The sequence below is a fragment of the Chiloscyllium plagiosum genome, chromosome 1, assembly GCF_004010195.1.
Source record: "Chiloscyllium plagiosum isolate BGI_BamShark_2017 chromosome 1, ASM401019v2, whole genome shotgun sequence".
NCBI lineage: Eukaryota > Metazoa > Chordata > Chondrichthyes > Orectolobiformes > Hemiscylliidae > Chiloscyllium > Chiloscyllium plagiosum.
In genome coordinates, this window is record NC_057710.1 from 45,766,321 (window position 1) to 45,788,513 (window position 22,193).

The 22,193-nt window shown below is 40.5% G+C and overlaps 1 protein-coding gene across 5 annotated transcripts in view; it reads left to right on the forward strand.

The window, feature by feature from the left end:
* LOC122544065 (AT-rich interactive domain-containing protein 3A-like) overlaps positions 1-22,193 on the forward strand; it is a 456,905-nt gene that overhangs the window by 317,880 nt on the left and 116,832 nt on the right. For all 5 annotated transcript variants that reach the window (XM_043683096.1, XM_043683170.1, XM_043683220.1 and 2 more), the window contains exon 3: positions 7,160-7,232. In XM_043683096.1, the coding sequence (XP_043539031.1) occupies positions 7,160-7,232 (73 nt within the window). The remainder of the gene's footprint in view (positions 1-7,159; positions 7,233-22,193) is intronic.

A 22,193-nucleotide genomic window follows, 5' to 3' on the forward strand; every position in this document is an offset into this window, starting at 1 on the left:
CTCTCTCTCTCTCTCTCTCTGTGTCTCTCTTTGTGAGCTCCATCTCCACCTATCATTTATTTCCCCCCTCTTCTACCCCTTCTTTAGCAGACATACCAACCTTTTCTGAATTACAGTCAGTTCTGAAGAAGGATCATCAGACCTGATAGTATACTACGTTGATAGTATACTCTGATTTCTCTTTGCCGATGCTGCCAGATGTTTTGAGTTTTTCCAACAATTTCTGATTTTGTTCATTTAAACAGACCATCTGGTTATGTGACTCATTTTGTTTGTAAGTAAATTAGTTGTTGTGAATCTCAATGTTACAGCAATGACAACATTTCAGAAAAATACTTCAGTAGCTGTAAAGCACATTTGGACATCCTAACATCATTAAAGTTGATTTAAAAATGCAGTCTTGTATTTAGTTCGCACTATTTAATTTAAACAGCTATAAGTTGCAGTATTTATGGAAGAGTTAGGCTTCGGTAGTTTTATCACAGCTTTTCTCTGTGGATTATTTTACAGCTTAAAGTGTGAGGATTTGGCAAGATGCCCATTGCTGTCAGCAGGGAGGGTCAGAGGTCAAGGCATGCAGTAAAGTAAGCTGTGACATATAAATTGCTGCTTGACGGTATGACTGTGTAAAGTGACTGCTTGACTGTTTTACTGTTGGTTAGTAGGTATTTCTGGCTTTAACATGGCAGGAACTGGAAAACAGCCTCACGTAGCTTTAATGGTCTTCTTAATCTCTATCTTTTCTGTAGCTTTAAACATGGTCTTATTGTGAATCATTGAACACTTGTGAGCCCCCACCAAATTAGAAACAAACTCATTTAGTACCAATATTTAAAGATGATCATATGTCAGTCCCAGGAAGCTTATTATTCAACATCAATAATTGGTAAAAATAATGGAATCATTTGACTGAAACATGAGAATTCTATTAGCAAGTGGCAGCGACTAAAAGAAAAAAGTCCTGTCAAAACAATCTCTCTTTTGAGTAGAGAAAATAACAATGTGATGTGATAATCCATATGGTTTTGTCATCAAGATTTCATGATCAGTATTTTTTTAACATCGGTATGAATCTGTTCAAAATAATGAGCTAAGTTAAAACTGTACTATTTGAAAAATCTAGACTATCTGTAAGATATTGTCAGTGCTTTTCAAAAATTTCATAAGTGCAAAATGGAACTGCAAAGTAAAATTTGAAAATAAAGTCATTTTAAACATAGAAATAGTGTGCAAAAAACAGGCAGTTAATATTTGGGAACAATTGGTGATATGCTTTATGAACTGTGATGAAATGGTTAAGGGTTAAATTGAAAAACCGGGCTGTTGGTAGTCTTGACATTTAACTTGTTTAACTAATTATCAGTGAATGGAAGTGAATTATGAACTATATTGTTAACTTGTAGACAGCTGAGGGAACAAACGTTAGTAAAATATAAATGGGTTGCTGTTATTCACCATTCTCACATCAATGTCTAACGTGATATTCACCTTTTTGCTTCAATCTCTGGTTCTTAACTATGCCTTAAAACAACATATTGGATTTATTCAGACAGCTGGACAAGGATAATGTCAGGGAGAGTTTAATTTCTTTTAGTTAAATTTTGCTTGTAATATGTAAAATATGTAAATTTCCTTTGTGCATGAGTATAACATTAACACATAAAAATTACAATTTGCTGGCCATGTTTGTAATAGTGCAAGACTAACGTGTATTCATTGAGCAGTGTTGTTGCTGAGGAAAGTGAATCCCCGGGAGAGGTGAAGTTTGTGGGGCAGAACCCAACCTCTGACTAAGTTTAGACAAATGTGAATAGTGCTAGACAAATTCAAGTTCTTTCTTCAATAACAGAAGAGTCAAAACTACACACACCTCACTCATTCTTGTACTCGCTCAGACATTCATTCACACTTCAGAGGTAATGGGCTTAAAATGGTGACACTTCCATTGGACCAGAATGCTAGAGCCTTACACATTTGTTTATTAACAGGTTTTCAACATTGTTAAGGAGTGAGATAGAAGATGCAATTGGTTATAAAGTGGCTGTAACTGTCTGTATTTGCACAGATACATGTTCTGTCATATGTAATAAGCTTCTCCTTATTCATTCTAATATTTTATCATAAAGAAAATGACTTGTTAACATGAGGTTTGATTATATTCTCCTCCTCTTCCTTTTTCTTTTAATATATTTTCTCTGTTGCAATGTTTTTAATTATTAACAATGTGAGTTCTGCTGATTTTTAGTGTACACAGCAACAGAACAAAAGTATTTTAAAAATTGTATTATGCCATCGTTAGCAGTCATGAAAAACATTCTTCGAGAATCTGGTCAAAAGCACCTTTAAAGGATTAAGAAATGTTATGAGTTGGAACTGCTGCAATTGGTATTGTTGTACAGAAAAGATATTAAAATGCATACAGCTAACAACCTGGCAAAACAGGATCTATCAGTTTTCAATAACACTACGCTTCAAGTCACTGAGAAAGACCACTTTTACTTTGTCTTGACAACATCTCTGATAAAAAAGTCTGTGAGCGTACAGGTGCCAATTAAACTGAAAAAGCAATAATCAAATGTGAGAGGTTTGCTACAAATATGTAGCTATTATAAGACTTTGGAATCTGAGCCGGTCAAAGGGATCAGGACCTGCAAAATAATTTCAAATCTATTCCTCTGCATTTTTACAACTATTGTGGATGGAAAATGTCCTGATGAATGCAAGAAAAGAGAAAACTTGATATTGTGTTAAGTATCATCAGGATATGTGTACATGCTTTATATCTAATAAAGTATTTCTTAGAAATGTAGTCACCCTAATGTATAGACAATACCAGTGATCAATTTGCACATGGCAAAACAAACAGCAATGAGGTTATTATGAGCAAGAGCTGAGGTGGTTTTCATATGTAAGTGTGTGTTGTGTGTGAGAGAGAAATGGCAGATGATGTGTTGGCAGTGATGGCCTGAAGGGCAACCCTATTGAATTTTGTGCTGGTTGTAATGCAGTTGATGCACTGCCAATGTGCAGCACAGCCTGAATAGGTAAGTTGCCAAATTGAAGTGGATTATTGTATTTTGTGTTTGCCCACAGCGGCAGCAGCAGTGTATAGGGGATAAGTGATGAGGAGAACATATAGAAATATTGCTGAGGGGCAACAAGCAAGGTGAGTGCAGAACAACAGCATGGGTTACAATCAGGTGGACTGCTAGAAAAAAACCTTTTCAAAGGTTCCCTGAACGCTCACCCGCAGAAGCTGAGCATCCATTTATTTATGATTGGAGATATCTGCCTCCTGGATTTGACTGGTTACAGTTGGGCAACAGGAGCAGGAACTTGTGCTAGCCATATGTGCAAAGACGAAACCAGCTTCAGAGGTCTTTATGTTTTTTGTCCTTTTATGGTTATATATTCCTGAAGCTCCGGCCTATTACAGGTGCAAGTTCGACCAACCAGGAATCCAGGCACTTCCCCAGCAAGGGAACTAATTCAATAAAATAGAAAGTCACTTGTTGCTTTATTTTGGTTCTTCGTCCACATTTGAGTGCCATGTATGTGGAGGGAGGGCTATCACGGAGCAAGGGATGTTTATGAGTGAAAATTAGTCTCTTTGTATTGATGATAGTTGAGGGAATAGTTGGCTGACTGAACTGCACCTAAGAGTCTTTACTGTCCACAGATGACAACTGTCAAGAACTATTTTTAAAATTTTAAGTTTGAATGTTGCTGTATCTCAGTCGGTAATGATCTTGCCTGTAAGTTTTGAGTTCAAGTTCCATACTGGGAATTGAGCACAAAAGTCATGGCTAATGTTCATTGCTCACTGTGTATTGTGTGGCTGCAGAACAACCTGAACGTTACTCCATGGGACATTTAAGTGATGATGTAAGATTGCTGTGTGAGCAAATACAAGTAAAGAAACTGCAAACGTAAATAAATCTTCTGTACATGTCCTTAATTTAGTAAAGTGTTGCTTGCTGATGTTCTGGTGCAGTACTGAGAGATTGCTGTATTGTTGATGGACAAGCAGGAGGCAGGAAGAACGCAGCAAGCCAGGCAGCATCGGGAGATGGAGAAGTCAACGTTTTGGGTGTAACCCTTCTTCAGGACTTGGGGGTGCGTATAAGTGGAGCTACAGATAAAGTGGGGGGGGGGGGGCAGGATGGTGCGGTGGGGATAGCTGAAGACTGGTATTCTTGATGAAGCTTCATTCCTGTTGAAGGTCTTATGCTCAAAATGTCGATTCTCCTCCTCGGATGCTGCCTAACTGGCTGTGCTTTTCCAGCCCCATACTCTCGACTCTGTTCTCTAGCATCTGCAGTCCTCACTTTCTCCTAGAAGACAGGTATTGCTGATGGATGCTGTCTTTTGTATGAGTGTTAAAGCAAGGTCCTAGCTGCTCTCTCATGTCTTGAAGAGATCCCATGGCATCATTTTGAAGAAGAGCAAGGGAATTCTCTGTAGTTTTTTGGACAATAGTTATCGTTTAGTCAACATCACAAAAGCAGTTGATCTGATCTTTACTGCTTGTGAGAGAGTTTACTGTGTACAAATTGGCTTCTGTGTCTTTTACATTATATCAATGATCTACACTTGAAAAATACTTTGTTGGCTGTAAGCACTTTGAGGTACCTGATGGTCAGGAAAGATGCTTCTTCAATGCAAGTCTTTCTATGCATCTAACAGGGGAGCGTTTAGTTAGTACCACATTATTTGAAGGTAATTTCAATAGTGCCTTATGAAGTAAAGCAGTTGATTTCTAATGCAGACATGTGTTGAATTTTAATCATGATTATCCTACTGAAGGAAATGGCATGTTGGATGGCTTCTATACTTGAATACGTAATTTGAAAGGTGAGGACCCCGAGATGTGCAGTCAGAAACAGAACTAGATTCATTGGAGCTGATTGGAATTACTTTTATATTTCTTAAACCAGTGGCAAGAGTTTATTTTAGGGATAATTCATGGCTTGAGCAGCTCAGTGAGGTGGAGTGCTTGTCTTGTGTGAAATGGAAAGACAGGCTAATGTCCAGGAGGCACTCCAGCTGCAGCTACTGGAAATCCATGCTTTGGATCAGGACCAGTGGCTGGAGTCAATGTGGGAGTTCACACAAGACAGAAAGCTAGGTGGACGGTATGGCCAGTGAGATGGTCACAAGCAGGTAAAGAGTGCACAGGCAGAATAAAAGCTCAAGGCAAACAGTGCAAACGTACCTTAAGCTGATCTCTTTCTCCAATACATTTTCCATTTTGAATACTGCTGGAGAAAATGATTTCTCAGGGGAATGCAGCAAGCCACATGCTCCAGCAATTCCTCAGTTGCATGTGTAGACAGTGGTGCTGGGAGTGGAGGTGGGGGGGTGGGGGAAGGTGTGTGGATGTGGAGCGGGAAATAGAGTGCAAGAGCTATAGAGCTAGAGGATTCCATCATAAGGGAAAGAGATAAATGTTTCTACAGCCACAGATGTAACATCCATCCTGGAGGCAGGATCAAAGATGTCACTGAGCAGCTGCAGGACAATCTGAAGCAGAATGGGAGAACAACAATAAGTCATGGTTCATGTAGATACCAACTACTTTGGTAAAAAGGGGGATGGGCTCCTGCAAGCAGAATATAGGGAGCTAGGAAATAAATGAAAATGTAGGATTTCAAAGTAGATTAGATTAGATTACTTTTCAAGATACATTTTAGATTAGATTAGATTACTTACAGTGTGGAAACAGGCCCTTCGGCCCAACAAGTCCACACCGACCCGCCGAAGCGCAACCCACCCATACCCCTACATTTACCCCTTACCTAACACTACGGGCAATTTAACATGGCCAGTTCACCTGACCTGCACATCTTTGGACTGTGGGAGGAAACCCACGCAGACACAGGGAGAATGTGCAAACTCCACACAGTCAGTCGCCTGAGTCAGGAATTGAACCCAGGTCTCTGGCGCTGTGAGGCAGCAGTGCTAACCACTGTGCCACCGTGCCACCCAGTAGAAGACAAAGTTTGCATATTAGAAATAGTGGAATACCTAAGGGCAAGAAAGAGTGAGGAAATTAATGTAATTGCCAAGAATCATAAGAAATCCAAAAATCCCAGGGTCTGAAGGCCTGTTGAGTTTGAAAAGAGAAAGCTGCAGAGGTAATGGAGGCTGTGATTTTCCAGTAATTCTCAGGTTAAGGAACAATCCTGTCAGATTGAAAGTTTGCTAATGCAACAGCCACCATTTTTAAGAAAGTGTGGCGATAAAGTTAGTCAGTTTGCCAAACATTAGTTGCTAGTAAAATGCTGGAATCTATTATGAGAGAAATCTTGACAATGAACTTCAATTAGCCCTTTAAAACCAGTCAGCTGGGGTACACTGCACTGCCTTGTCATATTGAAAATTTCAAAGTTCTTTTGACATTTTTTAGTTGCCCCTCTGAATTGTCTTTTCACAGCAGTGACCCAGGATTCCAGCAAATCACTTGGGCAACCTTTGAAGGCTCCCCAACCTTAACAGGCTCAACAAGTCTCCCCACTTCTCTAGGTAAAAACAATGACTGCAGATGCTGGAAACCAGATTTTGGATTAGTGGTGCTGGAAGAGCACAGCAGTTCAGGCAGTATCCGAGGAGCAGTAAAATTGACGTTTCGGGCAAAAGCCCTTCATCAGGAAGGTTCATGTAAATACCAACTAATTTGGTAAAAAGGGGGATGGGCTCCTGCAAGCAGAATATAGGGAGCTAGGAAATAAATGAAAAATGTAGGATTTCAAAGTAGAAGACAAAGTTTGCATATTAGAAATAGTGGAATATCTAAGGGCGAGAAAGAGTGAGAAAATTAATGTAATTACCAAGAATCATAAGAAATCCAAAAATCCCATGGTCTGAAGGCCTGTTGAGTTCGAAAAGAGAAAGCTGCAGAGGTAATGAAGGCACTGGCTGTGATTTTTCAGTAATTCTCAGGTTAAGGGACAATCCTGTCAGATTGAAAGTTTGCTAATGTAACAGCCACCATTTTTCTCTAGTCAAGTAAAGAACCCCCAGGATCCAAACTATTGGTACCATTGGGGAGCTTGCTCAGCCCTGTAAGTTGCAGGCAATTTATTGCCTGTTTGTGCAGTAAAATCTTTAGGCTTAGAACATGGCATGAACTAAAGTTTATTTTTATTTTATCTTTCAGCTGTATGAGCTGGATGATGATCCGAAGAGAAAAGAATTTCTGGATGATCTATTCAGTTTTATGCAAAAAAGGGGTGAGTGTGCAGCTTTAATTAAGTTACATTTGCATCTTTTGTGTGTGTGTGTGTTTGTGTATCCCTGTCTAAGGGTTTGGGCAAGATATCAAGTTAAATCCAGAGACTGCCCTGTTCACCCACTGCTTCAGCTACCACACTTAAACCAGCAGGGATTAGGAAGTGGGATGGGAGGGGATGGGGGGGGGTTCACCCCAGCTTAGAGTCATCTGCCCATCAGTGAGCCAAATAAGACCCTGAAATGGGCATGAACTGCCCACTTGAAGAGGCTCAACATTTCACCTCCAACATTTAACACGCAGTGGCCAGCCCAGCAGGTTTCCCCACATTAGCTTGTGGTAGGCAGATGTGGATCCTTCTTTGTTGGGCTTTCTGGTCCCATCACAGATTTTATTTCCCTGAGTTGCCTTCTCCATGTGACCTCTCAAATCCTGGTCACTTCCATCCTGACCAATCCCCCTCGATGATTCCAAATGACATTGCGGCTCACCTATTTGTCACTACAGTGATAACAGCAATCAGTGCTTCAGCTGGCACTGCTGGTATATCAGGTACTGCTCGCCCTAAATGGGCCAACAGCCGTGTATGGATAAAATCTGCTGCAAGGCAGCCATTCTTCCCAGAACAGGCTGTCTTCCTGAGACACCAGAGTTTGTGCGCAATTGCCAATATAGTGCAACCTTTGGGTTACCTGGAGTAGCATCAAAGTCTGCTCTCACAGACAAAGTTAAGCCTTAAAAGGATGGTGTAGTGTACCGATGTAGATGCTGATGCTTTATAATACATCAACTCGCTTCTAACACTAAATGTCATAGAGAAGTCAATGTTGACCCTTAGTCCCAATGCTGACTTCGCTGCACAGTGTTCCCATACCCTTGACACTGGCTGGTTTCTTGCAATCAGGCTGTTTCAGTGTTTTGGTGGGGCTTTGTTGGACTTTATAAAAGCCTGCTTCAGGGGAGGGAGGTGAATAGGGACAATGAATGAATCTTTTATTTTCACAGACGTTGAGACAGAGTTTGCATAGTTAATCCCCTTTTAAAGTGTAATGCTCCATAGTCCATATGCAAATGAAAAGAAAATGGTATGGATCTAAGACTATTACTGTGTTTTAAAACATATTTGACTTATTTGTTGATTAAAGCTTTTGGTCTTCTGCTACTGGGGAACTCTCTGTACGAAAGTCAAGGTTGAGAGCTTGGCTGTTAAAAGTACAGAAAAAAATTTAAACAGCAGATTATCAGCAAGGCCAGAACTTTATTGGAATGCAGTATGTGGGCATACGTCATTGTATGTCATGTTCACGCACACATCAGAGGGAAAACTACAGTGACTGAGAGTTACTGTGTGGGATAATCATTTGTAATAAAGGGTGCAGGGTGAGTTTAATTGTTCTCCACATAAGAAAAGCTTTGGAGATCATTTATATTGGTAGTTATAGTAAATACATTTTGATTTCTCTGATCAGACTTGAAAAAATGTTCACCTTTTGAAAGTATTGCCTTTTTGCTGGGGTAAGATTTCCAAATATCCTCCTGTTCCATTCAATTAGCCATTCATTGTAAGTGAGCTGATTTAGAGTGACTGCAAGTATCTAACTGCATGAGACATGATTATTGGTTTGAACCCCTGTATTTAGTTGCTGTTCATATGCCCAACGTTCCACCTGGGATTGATAGATAGTGTAAAATGATCAAATAAAATGAGAAAATACCACAAATACTCAGCAGATGATTTTTTTCTAATTCACTCATGGGATCAGGGCATCATTAGCTAGGCCAGCATTTCTTGCCCAATCCTAAAGAGCAGGTAAGAGTCAACCATGTTGCTGGGGGTCTGGAGTCACAAGGAGAAAGTGAGGTCTGCAGATGCTGGAGATCAGAGCTGAAAATGTGTTGCTGGAAAAGCGCAGCAGGTCAGGCAGCATCCAAGGAACAGGAGAATCGACGTTTCGGGCATAAGCCCGAAGAAGGGCTTATGCCCGAAACGTTGATTCTCCTGTTCCTTGGATGCTGCCTGACCTGCTGCGCTTTTCCAGCAACACATTTTCAGGTCTGGAGTCACAGGTAGGCCAGACCAGGTAAGGATAGCAATTTCTTTCCTGAAAGCACATTATTGAGCCAGATGAGTTTTTCTCCCCCTTGACAATTGACAATGGCTTCACAGTCATCAATAGATCCCTAATTCCTGACTTTTTATGGAAATTTCTTATGGTGGGATTTGAACCAGAACATTACCCGAGTCTCTGGATTAACAATCTGGTGATAACCATGAGGCAATCACCTTCCCTAATGGTGATTGTGAAGGTGATGTGAAGGTCATTCACAATAAAACTCATAGTTGAATTTTCCATTCTTAGCCTAGTTGAGACAATTAATGTATAGCTAAACGGAGCATTGATGAGTGAGGCCCTTTTCGGTCATGGCTGACCATGAGTTGCATCCTCATTGTTCTAGCTTTCTGCTTCCCTGAAGCAACGTCGCTTGTGACTGACGAGACCAATGCTGGATTGACAGTCCCGGCCGCAGAGGTCACATCTGTATGTGGTCATTGATCTGCCAGAGCTGCTGCACTCTTTCCTTTGTGCCCCCTTGTCTGCTGTGGTGCTCATTAGCTTATTTTCCCCTGTTTTGAGGTATTGGTGCAGTGCTTCACCATCTCGTGTGGTCAGCTGCAAGCCTTTCACAGGACTCCGTAATGATATCAAGCACTTTCATGTCCCTCATGCAGATGTCCTTGTAGCAAGCTGGGGACACCTAGTGGGTCACTTCCAGATGCAAGCTCTCCATAGAGGATATCCTTTGGGATGCGGCAATCCTCCATGTGGTGGGCGTGGCCCAGCCAGCGCAGTCTCTGCTGCCTGAGCAGAGTGTACATGCTGGGAAGGGCAACACAACATAGGACCACTGCATTGGACACTCTGTCATGCCATGATATGCTCAGGATATGGCAGATCCACCTCAAGTACATGGTGTTCAGTTTCTCTCCTTCCTCGGATACATAGTCCACGTTTCACTGCCATACAGCAGTGTGCTTATGATATAGGTGTTGTAGACTAACAGTTTTGTCTTCACTGTCAGCTTGGGATTTGACCCAAGGATGGATAGAGGAATCATAAAGTTGATTTTCAAAGGTGAAACTGAGCGCAAGCCAGTCCATCACCAACCAGCCTCCATTCAGGAAAGCATGGTGACTTAGTGGTCAGTACTTCTGCCCCATTACACCAGGAACCTGAGTTCACTTCCATCGTTGGGCAACTGTTATGTGTGGAGTATCTGTTTGGGTTTCCTTCAGGTGCTCCAGTTTCATCCCACAGTCCAAAGATGGGCAAGCTAGATGGATTAACCATGGGAAATACAGGGTCAGAGGAATAAGTTGGGGTTGGGTCTGGGTAGAATGCTCTTTGGAGGGTCAGTGTGGATTTGATGGGCCAAATGGCCTGCTTCCAAACTGTAGGGATTCTACCAAATTCCATTGTCTCCGTCTGCACTTCCCATTGCCATAGGACATAATCAATTACCCCTCCCACCCCTGTTATACTGTCTTCCACCCTCTTCTGTTGGGCAAAAGATACAAATATTTGCAAATACACATCAACAGATTCAAGAACAGCCTCTTCCCCGCTGTTATCAGACTTATGAATGGATCTCTCATATATTAAAGTTGATCTGTCTCTGTACCTTCTCTGTAGCTGTAGTACTGTATTCTGCATTGTGTTCTATTACCTTGATGTACTTATGTGAGGTATGATTTGTCTGGTTAGCCTGTAAAACAATACTTTTCACTGTATCTCAGTACATATGACGACAATAAATCAAATCAAATCAAATCAGATTGACAACCTAGAAGGAGGCTTTTGTTACAGAGTGTTTCAGCTGGTTATTCATGAAAGCAATCTAAAACTAACTCAGTTTCCTCAAACTCTTCCCAAGATATGATGTCTATTTGTTTTCCTAAATTGTACTTGGCATGAATTTCAGGATTGAGAGTGTGCTGCTGGGAAAGCACAGCAGGTCAGGCAGCATCCGAGAAGCAGGAGAATCGACATTTTGGACATAAGCCCTTCATCAGGAATCATGAAGGGCTTATGCCTGAAATGTTGATTCTCCTGCTCCTCGGGTGCTGCCTGACTTGCTGTGCTTTCCCAGCAACACCCTCTCGACTCTGATCTCCAGCATCTGCAGTCCTCACTTTCTCTTGGATGAATTTCAGGATTCCCTACCCTTAGACACAACCCCAGCTAAACTTTAACATTACTGGCTCACAAATGGTGAAGTTTGAGGAGGTCTTGTACTTTTTTTTTCATTATTCGTTCATGGGATATGGGAATTAGCCGACATTTGTTGCCATTGCAAAGCACCCTGGAAAAGATGGTGGTGATTTCTTGAGCCACTGCAGATATTGAAGCATAGGAGCTCCCGCAGTGCTGTTAAGAAGGGAATCCAGGTTCTTGACATGACAGCTATGACGGAGCAATGATATATTTTCAAGTTTGGATGGTGTGTGATTGTAGGGGAACTTGCGATATAGTGTTTCCAAGTATCTTTATCAGATCGGCCAATGGGCTAAGAAGTGGCAGATGGAGTTTAATTGAGATAAATGCGAGGTACTGCATTTTGGGAAAGCAAATCTTAACAGAACTTATACACTTAATGGTAAGGTCCTAGGGAGTGTTGCTGAACAAAGAGACCTTGGAGTGCAGGTTCATAGGTCCTTGAAAGTGGAGTCGCAGGTAGATAGGATAGTGAAGAAAGCATTTGGTATGCTTTCCTTTATTGGTCAGAGTATCGAGTACAGGAGTTGGGAGGTCATGTTGTGGCTGCACAAGACATTGGTTAGGCCACTTTTGGAATATTGCATGTAAATCTGGCATCCTTCCTATCAGAAGGATATACTGAAACTTGAAAGGGTTCAGAAAAGATTTACAAGGATGTTGCCAGGATTGGAAGATTTGAGGTATAGGGAGAGGTTGAACAGGCTGGGGCTGTTTTCCCTGGAGTGTCGGAGGCTGAGGGGTGACCTTTATAGAGGTTGATTAAACCATAAGGGGCATGGATAGGATAAATAGACAAAGTCTTTTCCCTGGGGGTGGGGGAATCCAGAACTAGAGGGCATAAGTTTAGGGTGAGAGGGGAAAGATATAAAAGAGACTTGAGTGGCATTTTTTTTCACACAGAAGATAGTACATGTCCGGAATGAGCTGCCAGAGGAAGTGGTGGAGGCTAGTACAATTGCAACATTTAAAAGGCTTCCGGTTGCCTATATGAATGGGAAGAGTTTGGAGGGATATGGGCCGGGTGCTGGCAGGTGGGACTAGATTGGTTTGGGATATCTGATCAGCATGGGCAAGTTAGACTGAAGTATATGTTTCTGTGCTGTACATCTCTATGACTCTATCTGCTCCCCTTGCCCTTATGGTGCTGGAGATTGTGGACTTGGAAGGTGTTGTCAGATGAGCCTTAGTACGTTAATGTAGTACATCTTTTAGATTGTACACACCACTCCCACTATGTGAAGGGGGTTAATGTTGAAGATGGTGGATTGGATATAAATGACAGGGGTCTTGTGTGCTATTGGAACTCATCCACTCATTAAACCAAGTAGGGAGTATTCCACCACACGTCTGATTTGTATCTTGTAAATGGTGGACAGACATTAGGAAGTGAGAGGTGAGTTATTCATGACAGAATTCCTAGCTTCTAATATATTCTTGTAGCTACATAATTTACCTAGTTGGCCCAATGAATCAGTGCTCATTGATTGGCAAGTTAACTCTGATTAGTACAGATTTTGCCACAGAGAATTCACCAGCTAAATGATGATTAGTAGTTAACTGCCAAGTTTTGATAACATTTGAACCAGGCAGGCTGTATCTGATTGTCAAGGAATTGCCCAGGTTAAGTGAACCAGGGAATAGTTGTTATGTTTGTGATATTGAAATAGGCACACTGTGTGGAGAAATTTTTTTATCTGCAAAGAACAGGACTATATGTCGGAATCGAACAGTGTGGTGCTGGGAAAGCATAGCCGGTCAGGCAGCAACCGAGGAGCAGGAGAATTGACATTTTGGGCATAAGCCCTTCATCAGGAAAGCCTTCATCAAGTCTGACTGTCAATTTTAAATTGGTTGTCCCATAATTCTTAGCAGATTTAGGATGATTTACCTAATGTTGTTCAATTGCAGTAATACTTACAAAAGTGCTTCCCTGCTTCGATCTTTGTTAAGTTTGCCTTATTGCTTCTATTTACTGTCTACAATTTAATAATGACTTTTGAGAAAATGATCTCGCCATTCTTGTAGAATTAATTTATTGTCATCACTGACCTACTGCACCATTCTCAACTTTATTTCTTTTTTTCCCTCAGGAACACAAAGCAGTTCAAATCCCTTTCAGAAATCAGCAGGTCATTCAAATTAAAACTTAAATTCATGTAATCAATATCCCTGAAATACCTCAATTCTTAATATCTTCAATTCTTTATTTTCCGTTCTTGACTCTTCTTTTGTTAAACAATAACAACTTCGATTTATTTAGAGGTTTCAATATAATAAAGAGTCTCAAGGTGCTTTACAGCAGCAATACATCACAAAATATAACACTGAGCCCCATGAGGAGGTATTTAGTCAGGTGACTTAAAATTTAGTCAAAGAAGTGGGTTTTCAGCAAAGTTTTAAATGAGTAACATGAGGTAGAATATAGGAACATAGTACCTAGGTACAGGAGTACATCATGCAACTGTGTAAGCTAGCACCATCATTCAATGAGATCATGGGTAATCTGCTTGTTGCTTCATCTTGAGTTTTCTGTCTGCTACCCATAGACTTTGACTGCTTTGTTGCTTATCTTTGAATAGATTTAAAAACAACTTTTCTACCATCTGGAGGAGATAATTCCACACTTTAACGACCCTCTGAGACAAACGTTTCTCCTCATTTCTGTGTCTTAAGAGAGTTATCTCTTGTTCTTAAACTATATTGTCTGGTTTTAATCTCCCCCACGGGAAGAAACGTCCCCAGGTATGCACCCTATCTCATCCCCTCAGACCTTGTATGTCAAAGTAAGCCAACTACCCTTCTAAACTCCAATGAATGTAGCGTAATAGAGCTGTACTACACAGAAACAAACCCTTCGGTCCACCTTGTCCATGCCGACCAAATCTCCTAACTAACTTCATCTCATTTGCCAGCATTTGGCCCATATCCCTCTAAACCCTTCCTATTCATATACCCACCAAGATACAAATGGATCAGCCTCCACCACTTCCTCTGGCAGCTCATTCTATACATGCACAACCTTCTGCGTGAAAACAAGTTGCCCCTTAGGTCTCTTTTATATATTTCCCCTTTCATCTTCAAACTATGCCCACTAGTTTTGAACTCTCCTATCCTGGGGAAAAGATCTTGGTTATTCACCCTATCCATGCCCCTCATGATTTGATAAACCTCTGCTGTGGTTCTGTTCGCCGAGCTGGAAGTTTTTGTTGCAAACGTTTCGTCCCCTGTCTAGGTGACATCCTCAGTGCTTGGGAGCCTCCTGTGAAGCGCTTCTGTGGTGTTTCCTCCGGCATTTATAGTGGCCTGTCCCTGCCGCTTCCGGTTGTCAGTTTCAGCTGTCCGCTGTAGTGGCCGGTATATTGGGTCCAGGTCGATGTGTTTGTTGATGGAGTTTGTGGATGAGTGCCATGCTTCTAGGAATTCCCGGGCTGTTCTTTGTTTGGCTTGCCCTATAATGGTAGTGTTGTCCCAGTCGAATTCATGTTGCTTGTCATCTGCGTGTGTGGCTACTAGGGATAGCTGGTCGTGTTGTTTCGTGGCTAGTTGATGTTTGTGGATGCGGATCGTTAGCTGTCTTCCTGTTTGTCCTATATAATGTTTTGTGCAGTCCTTGCATGGGATTTTGCACACTATATAGGACCAGAATTGAACTTAATATTCCAAAAGTGGCCTAAACAATGTCCTGTACATCCACAACATGACATCCCAACTCTTATACTCAATACAATGACTCATAGAGGCAAGTATGTATAGGCCTGTTCCTTTTCTTCCCTTTGATAAGCCCTTCATCCAAAGAATGATTCATTTGAACATTTTCTGAACATCTTCTAAAGCCATTATCTCTTTTTCAAATGAAGAGGCAAAAACTGTATGTAGTACTTCAGACATTGTCTCGCCAAGGTCCTATGCAGCTACAGAAAATTATAAATAACATTAAGTACCATGGCTACTAGAGATCTGAAACAAAAATAGAAAATTCTGGAGAATCTCAGCAGGTTTGGCAACATGTGTGAGAGAGAAACAAGATTGGTTTCAAGGAAGGGCATTGATTCACACCAATTTGGAATATTCTTTTATCCCCTCTTGAGACAGGGAAGTGGTCATAACCTGTAAAATGAGTCAGGTAACCCTTGGACGGCCATTTTTCCAGCCTCTGTGTCCAGTTTTAAAACGTAAAAGTTGGTTTGATGTTTAGGGCAGAATTTGCTGGCGTGGAGCATGCCATAGGTCCCGTTCTATTTTTACATAACTTTTGCACATTACAATTGAGGTAAATTAGGCAAGGTTTCATTACATAAAACATACAGGTAGTTCTTCTATAATGTGATGATTGTGTTCTTGTGTGACCCCACACTATATAAAAATGGCACTATAAAAATAGCACTTAGTGTTGGCAATGCAATTGTGTTATAGCCAACACATGTTTTAAAAGCTCACGCTTTACAAACAGTGTCTCCTGTTTGTCAGTCACGTTCTCGCCAATTTGTGTTGATGAACTGCGCGTTATAGCAGAATGACCTGGATCTGATAACTGTGTGATAACAATAATAAATGAACAAGTGACACACCAGAAGCGTGGGATAATGCATGTGTAGCACTTCTCAGACTTTAAAACTACCTGAAACAAGAAGCAAAAGTAAATAAACAAATTTCTTCTATGACATGCAATAAAAACATCAGTGGTGATTGAAGCAGCTATTGTGTTTTGGAACAACATCATTAAACAGCTACAAATTTGATTGCATTTTCATTTCCTGCATCTAAAAGTCTTTTTTCACTATTTCATGTGAGTTTTTAATCGTAAAGTTCATGCAGACTCTGCCTTTTAAGCTGAGTTTCATGTTTGTCTAATCCTTTTTGTTCAAATAATGCTGGAGGGCAGGCTCAGAGCAGAAAGGAAGGCAACATCCTGGAATTATGTTCCAATGGCAAGGTGCAATTAATTTCCAGTTTTATGGAGCTCCGGACAGATTTGCTCCTTTTCCCACAGATTAAGCATCTGTTACGTCTGACTGCTTCACACTGTAGCGGAAATTTAGGCTTAACCCAGCAAAAGTTGCAGCACTTGCCAAGTAGATGGCCTTATAAATAGGAACTGCCAGAATATTAAAAGGTGAAAATCAATTGCTTTCACTTCAAAAGTGAATTGGAGCATTTTTTCCTTACACACATTAATGGGCTTTAACCTGTGCTCAAATTCTCCCTTGAAATGGAAATAAGCTCCCTTTCCTCAAAGCACTGATTGAGAAATCTGCCAGAGAGTTCTCCATTACTGACTACTGCAATCTCACCTTCACTGGTCAATATATTCACTGGGATTCCAACAATTCTATTAATCTATCAACACCTCATATGTAGAACCCAAACAGTTTGCTCACTGTGAAAGCTTGATGCAGAAAACTGAGGGGTAGGTGACCTTATAGAAATTTATCACATCAAGAGCAGCATGGATAAGGTGAACTGCCAAGGTCTTTTCCTCAGGGTGGGGGAGTCCAAAACTAGTTGGCATAAGATTAAGATGAGAGTGGAAGGATAGAAAAGGGACTGAAGGGGTAATTTTCTTCATGCAGAGGGTGGTGCATGTATGGAATGTGCTGCCAGAGGAAGTGGTGGAGGCTGGTACAATTACAACATTTAAAAGGCATCTGGATGGGTACAAGAATTGGAACTGTTTAGAGGGATATGGGCCAAATGCTGACAAATAGAACTAGATTAATTTAGGATATCTGATTGGTATATACGAGTTGGACCAAAGGGTCTGTTTCCATGCTGTACAGCTCTTTGACTCTAAAAATAGAGCACATCAAAGCTATACTATATAATAATAGCTATCCTGACCAGATCATTGCTCAATGTATTTTGACTAAACTCATGAATGGACCCAAGGCCACAACCTCTGCTCCTAAAAAATGTCCAGTGTACCTCAGATTGCCATATAAAGGTTAGATGTTTTACAAATTTGATCAGGAGTTGAAGCTAGCTGTTTCATAATACTACAATGCAGCAGCAACATGAGTGGAATTCTCCACTAGTGAGATGCTGCTATCAAGCCAAAGTAGATATTCTACCAACAACAGAAATGGGTAATGTGGTTGTATGAGTTACAATGTTGGTGTGATGGCAAGTGTATAGACCATATGTTCCAGTGACCCCTTCCGCTGTGCATAAGATGTGTGTACCTAACCAGAATAAAAGCAAAACACTGGATTCTGGAAAGCTGAAACTAATATTCTTTTTCACTTCTGAAGAACTCAACATTTCAGACTCAAAACCGTATCTCTATTTCTGTCTCCACAGATGCTGCCAGACCTGCCGAGTTTCTCCAGCATTTTTGCTGTATGTATCCAATCAGATCAAACTAAGAACATAGCCTCCAACATTAGATGTGATTCAGCAATTGGACAGCAATTGCTAAACAATCAGATTGTGCTAAGAATGACATAATTTAGATAGTCAATTTACAGTATGGCTCATTTACATGTGTTAGAAGCCTCATATATTGATGTATGGGATCCTGTCTTTTGCAAACAAATAATGTAAAAATGACATTGCTGGACAAATACGTGCTGACTGACACCTTAACCAATAATAGTCAGATACAGAATGCCAGCTCTGAAAGCAACAATGTTGGCCACAACTTTTAATATGAAGGCAGGGACCACAAGTCTCTCCTAACCTATGGTGTCTTCTCCCATCTCTGGATGATGCTGTTTCTGAGGCATTTTGGTAATATAAATATCATATTAAATAATACCAAATACAATGGATGCTGTGAATACGAAATAAAAATTCAAAATATCATAAATACTTAGAAGATTAAATAGCATCTGTAGAGAGAGACAAAGTTAATAGATTTGATATTTACTAGACGGGGATTTCAAGCTGGTGCTGGGAGGAGTATTGATCAGCTAAATGCCATGGAGTTTTAACATCACGGTTTGGATGGTGTTTTGGCTATGGACTGGGGGATGTGATCACACAATAGAATCGGTGTTCATGAATGGGTGGTGATTATTTAGGCAAGATGTTGGTGGTGGTGAAATTGTTACTGGTCAAGGAGGGGGATCACAGATGGACAGGTCAGAGGCAGCAGTGCTAATAGGATAGAAATGGTTATTGTGAGCGGAGCAGTGATATAGGGATATGTTACAGTGTGCATATTCAGTAATTGTCAGGGTTAGTGATGCCAGTGTGGTTACTGATCAGAGAAGATGGTTGTTGATCATGATGACTATTATCGATGGGGACAGGCAGATATGATTGGGTATTGATGACAACTGAGGATCAATGTTCCCAATGGAGCTATTGATCATAAATGCTCATTAATCACAGAGGTATGAAAATGGGGTACAGTGATGGCAGGAGAGTTGGTGGCCATGATTGATGATTGTGGGAAGAAATGTTCAGTAAACATAGAAGATAGTTCACTGATGGGGGGAAGTGCTTGAAGGCTGACTGACAGCTGATGTCCACATGGAAGAGGATCTGATTCAAGAAGGAGAACAGATTAGCTTTGTGGGCTTGGAGAAAATATACTGCTCTTTCGGTCCAGTGTCATAAAAACTATGATCTGTTCTATGCAATATTTCTTCTTTTCCTTTAGTTGCTAGATTAGCTGAGGCCTAGGGAGCAAGACAACCTACACTGATGCTAGGAAAGCATTAAAATCTGAGGTATGCAGCCAGAACTGGTGGGTGATCTTTGAGCTCAGCCATCATTGACAGGGTATCCACAGCCCTTTGGAGAAGACAATTCTAAAAGCACACAGCTTCTTTGAGTGAAGAAATGACCTCAGTTCCAAAGGTGCATCCTATGTTTTAGGTTCTTGGCATGTCTAATCACTGTGAATATTATAGATTTCAATGAGATAAGGCAATACATTAATCATAGGTAACTTTAATCTTTATGTAGATTAAAAACTGAGATTGACAGAGGTTGACATGGGGAAGAATTGAGAGTATATTTGGGATGATTATCTAGAACAATATGTTGTAGATCCAAGCAGTGACCAGAACATGGTAGAATATAGCTATCAGTTTGACAGGGAGCAACTTGTGTTGGAACCAGCTGTACTAAACTTAAATAAGGGTAATTATAAAGGAATGAAGGTGGAACTAGCTCGAGTGGACAGGGAAAGGAAGTTAGCTCAAATACAGTTGGAATAATGAGCCTTTGGAATTGAGATCATCCCTTCACCGGACCGAAGGAGTAGTGTACTTTATCCAAGCTCACAAAGCTAATTCTCCTGAGGAACAAAGGCAAATGCTTAAGAAAATAGCTCATGACTTGCAAGGTGAATATAGTCCAGTAAGAAAGAAGCAGTCTACAAAGAAGATAAGCTGACTATCGTTAACCATGGTCTAGTGGGTTGAAGATTACAGAACTGAATATAAGTGAGAATCTATTCTTCAAAGAATCTACGCTTGCTCAGGAAACAACTGAATTTGTTAAAGATAAATGTCATCTAACCACTAAAAGAAGATAAGATTAGATTAGATTCCCCACAGTGAGGAAACAGGTGCTTTGACCCAACAAGTGTACACCAACCCTCCAAAGAATAACCCACCCAGACCCATTTCCCTCTGACTAATGCACTTAACACTATGGGCAATTTAGAATGCTAATTCACCTGACCAGCACATCTTTGGACTGTGGGAGGAAACTGGAGCACCTCAGGAAACCCACACAGACACGGGGAGAACATGCAAACTCCACACAGACTTCGCCCAAGGCTGGAATTGAACCTGTGCTGTGAGGCAGCACTGAGCCACCATGCTGCCCAAGTAGTATCAACTTGAAAGAAACAAAAACGTAAATTGTGGTAAAGATAAGTAGGAAGACAGAGGATTAGGAAATTTTTAAGAACCAAAAGATAATCAAAAAAATAAAATAAAGATTCATTTTGAGTTTAAAACTTGCAAGTAATATCAAGATAGATAGCAAGAGCTTCTTTACATATAAAAAGGTAAAGAAAAGCCAAAATGAACAAAAGCCCTTTGGTGAACGAAGTTGGGGTAATAATAATCAGGGAAGCTGATAGCTCAAAACCCCAGGTTCAAGTTCTGGGGATGTGGGTTCAAATCCTACCATGTCAAATTTGAATTTAATAAACTTCTAGAACCATCCCAGAGGATTAGAAACTTCCGGTGTAAAACCTCTATTTTAAAAAAGGAGACAAAAGAAAAGTTTTTACAGGTAAGTTTGCTCAACATCTATTATTGGGAAGATGTTAGAGTCTATTATAAAGGATGCCAGAGCTGAGCATTTAGCAATACATAATCTGATCAAGTAGAGTTGTCATTCTTCTATGAAGGGGCAATCAAACCTGACAAAATTGCTAGAAGATTTTGAGGAAGTAACAAGCAGGGTAAATTATCGGGTCCTGCCCAAAACATCAACTCTCCCGCTCCTCTGATGCTACTTAACCTTCTGTGCTTTTCTCAACTCTGCATTTTATCAACTCTTGATTATAGAGTAAGCAGCAGATGTATGATATTTGAATTTTCAGCAGATGTTTGATAAGGTACGACATGATAAGCTACTTAACAAAGCAAGAGGTGTTGGAGGTAGCATAATAGCATAGATAGAGGATTAGATAGCTAAAAGGAGACAGAGAGTTGGGATAGATGAGGCAGTTTCAGGATGGAATGGTAATCTAGTAGAATACCACAGTGATCAGTGCTGGCCCACAGTTATTTACAATATATATTAATAACTTGGATGAAGGAAGTGAAAGAACTGTAAGTAAGTTTGCGGGTGATGCAAAAATAGGTGGGAAGGCAAGTAGTGAAAGTGACATAAAGAATCCACAGAAGGATACAGGCAGGTTAAGTGAGTGGGCAAAAACCTGGCAGATGGAATACAATGTTTGAAAATATGACATTATGTACTGTGGCAAGAGGAATAGAGGAGCTGAATATTATTTACATGCAGAAAGACTGCAGAAAGGTGTGGAGCAGAAAGATTTGAGAGTTCCTGTCTTTAAATCACAAAAAGCGAGCATTACAAGTTCAGCAGGTAAAGTGAAGGTAAATGGAATATTGGCCTTTATTTTAAAGCGAAAATAGAGTTTAAAAATCAGGGGGTTTTCCTAAAATTGTACAAAGCGCTAGTTAGACAATACGTGGAATACAGTGAATAGCTTTGCTTCCCTTACCTATGGAAACCTATTTTCATTGGAGGCAGTCCATAGAAGGTTCACTGGGTTGATCTTGAGAATGGAGAGATTTTCATGTGATGAGAGGTTGAGTAGATTGGGCTTGTATTCATTCAAATATAGAAGAAAATGAAAAGACCTTACTGAAATGGATATGATTCTTAAGGGACTTAACAGGCTTGACGTAGAAAGATTGTTTTCCCTTTTGGGAGAGTCTAGGACCAAAGGGTATATTATCAGAGGATCAGATTGCCCATTTAAGACTGAGACGGGGAGAAATTTATTCTCTCTAAAGGCAGTCAATCTTTAGAAACCTTTATTGAAGAGCACTGTAGAGGCTGGAAGATTTAGTCTTTTCAAGGTTGAGATAGATTTTTTAATCAGTAAGGAAATCAAGGGTTATGGGGAAAGAGAAGTTGAGGATATTAGACCTGCTATCATCACATTGAATGGTGGAGCAGACTCAATGAATTGACTGACCTACTTTTGCTCCTGAGCCTTATCACATCTCATTCTTCTCCATTTCAAT